The 5,858-nt window shown below is 40.2% G+C and overlaps 1 protein-coding gene across 2 annotated transcripts; it reads right to left on the minus strand.

Moving 5' to 3' along the window:
• Positions 1-701: 701 nt before the first annotated feature.
• LOC124008714 (homeobox protein engrailed-1-B-like) lies at positions 702-4,982 on the minus strand. 2 transcript variants are annotated; one of them, XM_046320224.1, is made up of 2 exons: positions 4,177-4,982; positions 702-1,483 (listed from the first exon to the last, which is right to left on the minus strand). In XM_046320224.1, exons 1-2 carry the CDS (start codon positions 4,676-4,678, stop codon positions 1,164-1,166), a joined length of 822 nt encoding a protein of 273 aa, XP_046176180.1. In that variant the 5' UTR covers positions 4,679-4,982; the 3' UTR covers positions 702-1,163. The 2 variants fall into 2 exon arrangements, with proteins under 2 accessions (XP_046176180.1, XP_046176179.1); XM_046320223.1 differs by having other exon boundaries at positions 702-1,495.
• Between the last annotated feature and the right edge of the window lie 876 nt (positions 4,983-5,858).

Raw genomic sequence — 5,858 nt, forward strand, 5'->3', positions numbered from 1 at the left:
CCACTGCCATTTAGAAACTTCATCCATGTTTTATACTACTAGCCTAAATGTAGACATACAGTATATCCCAATGATAAGGGCCGAGATAATGCGTGTACTCATAGTAATACAATATTATTGAAGAAAGAACAATAATATAATATGCCTACTAATCGTAATACTACTATTACTGTGTTGTCTGCTAAATGACTTAAATGTAATGTAATGTTTTCCCCCAATAAACGAATAGTTAAAAATAAAAAAAACTTCCATGCGTGCACTGTGACCTTGACGGATATAGGCATGCCTATAGGTTACATGGTTTCCGTGAGTGTGTCGGCATTATGGTAGGCTAGGCTACACGCCTGAACCTTCTGGCCTATTTATTAACAAGCAAGGTTTGCATAGCAAATGGCATAGCTCGTGGGAAATATATGCATGTCAACATTATCTGAATTAACTCACTTAAAAGGATGAGGAATGTCTTAGAACAACATTTAAAAAGGTAGGTTTGTTTTGCATTACAGGAAATAATTATGTCACTGAAGTTTTAGATTTTTCCAGAAAGCTCAACAAAAATAACCCATATTAGGTCATTGTCTCTTAGTACTTTATTTAAACGACATAGTGTTAGTCCTGGGCCTTAGTTTTCAACGATTTACAAACTACGCTTTTATGTATAGAATTTCAATGACGAATGAAACTGTAGAACATTCTACATTTTTTATTTATTTCAGACTACATATTCTCTGAACATATTAAAATCTTTGGCTTGGCGCGTCGGTTCAGAAACGCAATCTGCAGAATTGTGAGAGATTGGGGAGAGGGGCGACAGAAATCACACAAAAAAATCTAGGAGTCAGACACTTATACTAAAACAATGGCCAACAACATCATAAGAAAAAGAAAACTTTAAATCTCCAGCAAGTAGGGATTGATACAGACATAACCTTACCTGAAATTAAATATGTACAACGTCATATTGTTTTGGCTATATATAAACTTTAATAATGTTCGTATTTTATATAATGATGTCCATATACTGTATCATAAACAGAAATCGGTTTTAAATAGAATCTGTCCCAGTCAAATCGTATTTACCTCTTTCTTTTTCAGTTCACAAAAGAGTTCAAGCACTCTGCTTCAGTTCAGCATCTATTTTTGCCCTACGCGAGGGGGGGAATTCACTCGCTATCATCCTTCTCCTCTTGGACCGTGGTTGTGGAATGGTTGTACAGTCCTTGGGCCATGAGTTGGAGAGCCAGGCCGTTCTTGTAGCCATTCCCCTTTTTGATTTTTGCCCTCTTATTCTGAAACCAAATTTTTATTTGGGATTCATTGAGATTCAGTTCTGTGGCCAGTGACTGTCTCCGTTGTTCTGTTATGTAGCGATTTGCCTGAAACTCGGACTTAAGTCTCTGCAGCTGTTCAGCCGTAAACGCGGTTCTGGGTCGCTTGTCTTCTTTCTCATTTTTCTTCTTTTTCAATTTCCGTGTCCTTGGGCCTGATGTAGAAACAACAGTGAAACGAACACGTAAATATCAGTTAGTCCTAGGCCCAACAAACATTAATTTACACATGACTAAAACAATGGAGTATTTCAATGTAATAAATATTGTTCATTGCTAAATGTGTGTTTGCAGTCATTGCGACCATTTTGCATCAGGCGCAAGGTGCAAGGCTAAATGATGAACAGTTGTATTTACACAATTCATTCATTTGAATATTCATAATATAAGAAATGCAGTAACACATATCTTCCAATTACATGATACAGAACCAAAAACATATAAGCAACGTCAAAACAATAAGTGGTGTTAGTGGTTAGTGGTGTGAATGACCGTTATCCACGATCGCGTGTCTACTTTGCGCATATGTTTAGGCCTAGGCTATATGTGGTCTACGAATTTCATAGTTTCCTCAAACAGATTGGATAATATCAATAATAACAATATAATATCAACGTACATGCCTATACTTTCTAACAGACTATTGTTGATTGGCAGGCCCTTTTTTTCTGTAGGCCTACCCTACAGACCGGTGCAGGCACGAGAACACACAGTCCTTAGCACAAGTAGGCCTAATAGCTCAGCTCAGACACTATTCCTCCGCTCATTCCATCAATGTGTGTAACAAAAACTCGGTGCCATAAAATGTAAAAGTAAACAAACTTAAGGCAAACATATTTGGTTATTTACTATTTCACTAGGCTATGGTTAGACCTACATTGCAATAGATCTATCTAAAACGCCATTGCACTGGAACGTTAGGCTACTGTCTACTCTAGCAAGTTGGTATTGAGATACTTGTCTAGTCTATCCACAGCCATGTAGCGTGCACATAATTACATCTGAGAGGTTCATAATGTAGCATATTCACAGTGCTAATATTGCGATAAAGAAGATACATGGATATAGCCTCATCGTTTATCTTTTTACGACACACTTTTTGCAAAAGTGTTACCTAACCGCTGTATTGGCCGAGCGCATAGCTAATATAGGCCTACTATTCATCCATTCGATTGACTTCTCCAAAAACGCAGACGACACAACAAAATGTAGGCTGTCATTTCAGGGGGGGGAAACTATCTCTATAGGGTAAAAAACACAACTAGGTCGTATATTGCAAAATCAAGCTGCGGATCCCAATTCAGTCAGTGCATTGTAGCATACGGTTTAATTCTGTTCGATACTGTATTGTGTGAAACTCAACTATATGCTTCTACTGCTATCATAAACACAATATATTGTGCATAAACGTAGACTATGTAGCCTTGTACTTTTTAATTGGCGGGATATTTTTATTGGAGATTTTCATGCGCGTTATTGACTGTAGCCCTATGTGATATTCATTTCGTAATTTGGAACCACATGGGCCAAAATAGTTTAACATGTAACGACAGGGGTCACGTTTACCTGCAGATACAGGCTAATTTCTGAATACAATAACAGTATTAGGCCTACAATAGCAATAACATACACAGGCTAGGGCCTACTTGCCTAAAATATAACATAGGCTATTTGATTAGCTAAAACAATTGGTTGGTTAAATCCATTTTCGTATGCCTACAGACCAGACCAGATATCATTCCCGAAAGATATCGAAACCAATCGGCCTAGTGTTTTTCCCCCCAGAGTCATATAGCCTAGGCCTAAATCGTATAGCTTAATCAGTCAATAAATCACTTTAGTCAATCGATAAATATTTTCTGAATTCTGAATCCCATGTCAAGTTCAGAAAGATTGTGGATAATAAACCGCCAAACATATTGACGAGGCAGTCTATACAAACCCCTTGATTTACACCATAGGCCCGTCAATATGTTCGTCGGGTGAAAAGAAAGTCAGCTATTGTAGTCTAATTGAAGGACGTACTGGTTGACTCATGTAGATAATATAGACTAAACTATTTGATTAATCTTTTTTTTTCTATTTTTTTTTTCGTGCATATTTTGCAATTTTGGCGATTTGGAGACGGCCTACAGTGAAGGCTTGCCTAACAGCTAACAGTCAGAATAGGCATGTGGTGTGAAGTAAAACAAGATAGTAAAAACAAAACGACCACAGGTAAAGTGGACGTTTCGGTGACCACTCCTTTCAAGTTTGTCTTGTTCATGCAACACTTTTCAATTAGTTTTACATAAACAATGTGATAACACGGAGGACCGGTTTTCGGAATTGCTTTGTTTTGAGGAGAATAATTCAAATGAGGGAGGAGAATCAAGTTGCAGCCCAGTTGGTCTTCCTAACATGTTCTGCCAGGTCTTATTAATCGTTTGGTTTGAAATGCTCTCACCTAAACAAAGTGGCAATTGTGTGTGTGTGTGTGTGTGTGTGTGTGTGTGTGTGTGTGTGTGTGTGTGTGTGTGTGTGTGTGTGTGTGTGTGTGTGTGTGTGTGTGTGTGTGTGTGTGTGTGTGTGTGTGTGTGTGTGTGTGTGTGTGTGTGTGTGTGTGTGTGTGTGTTATTGTTAGATAGATTATGGCAAGTACTATAGGAATATGTCTAGTCTAGCCTACTATGATAATCCAGGCCTATCAGAGAGAGAGAGAGAGAGAGAGAGAGAGACAGAGAGAGAGACAGAGTTTACGATGTTCACATTGACCTATAAACTAGGCCTACTCCCAACACAACCAAAATAACGGACTTTCACATTTCACATCTACAGGGGTAAAATGATTCGGAAACTAGCGCCATACCAGATGATGGTCGATCCGAATATCTCGTGCAGTAAACCCACGCAGGCCATAACATCGGCGTAGATTCTTTAGCGGGTGGAGATCCTCCATTACTGGCATTCACAACCACTATTGACGCAGTGTCTCCATATCTCGTTGTGGTAGTCCCATTCCCTTCACCTTGTTTTGTCGAGCTCTGTTTCGAGGACGGCGAGGACGACGAAGAAGAAGTACTGTCACTACTGCAGTTGGAATCCTGGCAAAGGCTGCTCGCGTGAGATGGCCTGATGACCAAAGGGTTGACGTTTTCTCTGCCGGAGGTCTGCGCCCGCTCCCGGCTCCCAAGCTCCTTCTTGCAGCCGAAGTCTGGCCGCAGAATATTGTCAATAAAAAAGTTTGTGGTTCTATGTACTTGCTGTGCTGCCTGGTGGGGCAAAATGGGAGGAGATGGTAGATTCGGGGAGAGGGACACGCTCTCTCCCTCAGTCGAATCACGGCTGTTTTGATCAATTCGCTCTTCCATAACTGGTACACTTTTGGCTGGAGCGCAAACTCTCCACGCCAAACTCCACTTGTTGCTCAATACCGTATCCGAATAATAGCAAACAAAAATGATATCTGACTATATTATGAAGGAAGCCTATATAAAATACTTTTGATAAATGTGACAATGTTCTACACTGTCGACATGTTGTCTACGAAAGCGATCCAAGTGTCACAATAGCCCTGCGCTACCACGACTGACTACACATCGCGCGCAGCAGCGTCGTCCCTAGCATTCTCTAATGTATGTCAGCGCGATCTTTCTAAACTCTCCTAAAACCCGTTATCCCTCTCACACACTTTTTCCCCCCACACCAACCGGAAGCACGTGAGTGCCAACACACGTGCAATAGACCAATCACTTGTGTAGATCCGCGCTGTCAGAAGTGACGACGTCCAATTGAATTTGACGAATCTCAGCAAATAAATAATATATGGCTTTTAGGCACCAAACAAGGGGTCTCAGCGGTGCGCTCTTCTCTCATACCAAATTACTATGCTCATCACCGATAGAGGAAAACCTGGTAGGGACATTGGGCTGGTACCGAAATGTTATAGGCTACCAATACATTTAGGCCACCAATGGCTCCCGTTAATTTGTTTATCGACTTGATTGCCTTCCACTCTCCTACCACCGAAAGGTGATATGTGAATGCTTTTCTTAAGTCCTCTTCCTCCACATTTGGCAGGAACCGTAGCCTATACAATTGACATGCAGTATGACATTTATCCCACTCCAGTTGATGTTTTTCCTGTTTGTATCTAATATAATAGGTGTGTCAAATTGACAACCCGTATCTTAAATGACTATCTTATCTAGGCTAAAAAATCCCTATGATAGTTGTATAATTACGCATGCGTAATTTCTGCTTTCCAACTGGATAACTCACTTGATAAACGCTTGTAATCATCCTCACCTGTGCATAGCCTGACTTTGGCCGGTCACGTGCTTGTAGGTATAGGCTATATTTACATTTCTATAAAGAAACAAGTTACGTTAGTTGATGGAGGTGGTAGGACGTGATGGAGGTGGTTTGTTTGAGCCTTTGTATCAGACCTATAATAAGAAGTATTAGGCCTAATGGAGATAAAGTGATGCAACATATCTCATATCAGGCTAATCATTCATGAACCCATTCCAAGGTGGCCTGTATCGTAAA

This window comes from Oncorhynchus gorbuscha, linkage group LG21, assembly GCF_021184085.1.
Source record: "Oncorhynchus gorbuscha isolate QuinsamMale2020 ecotype Even-year linkage group LG21, OgorEven_v1.0, whole genome shotgun sequence".
Lineage (NCBI taxonomy): Eukaryota > Metazoa > Chordata > Actinopteri > Salmoniformes > Salmonidae > Oncorhynchus > Oncorhynchus gorbuscha.

Excerpts from the sequence above, each read along its gene's own strand:
- LOC124008714 (XM_046320223.1), bottom strand. The coding sequence starts at position 4,678 with ATGGAAGAGCGAATTGATCAAAACAGCCGTGATTCGACTGAGGGAGAG. Across the intron at positions 1,496-4,176 it reads TTCGGATCGACCATCATCTG|TTTCTACATCAGGCCCAAGG; the intron begins GTATGGCGCTAG and ends GTTTCACTGTTG.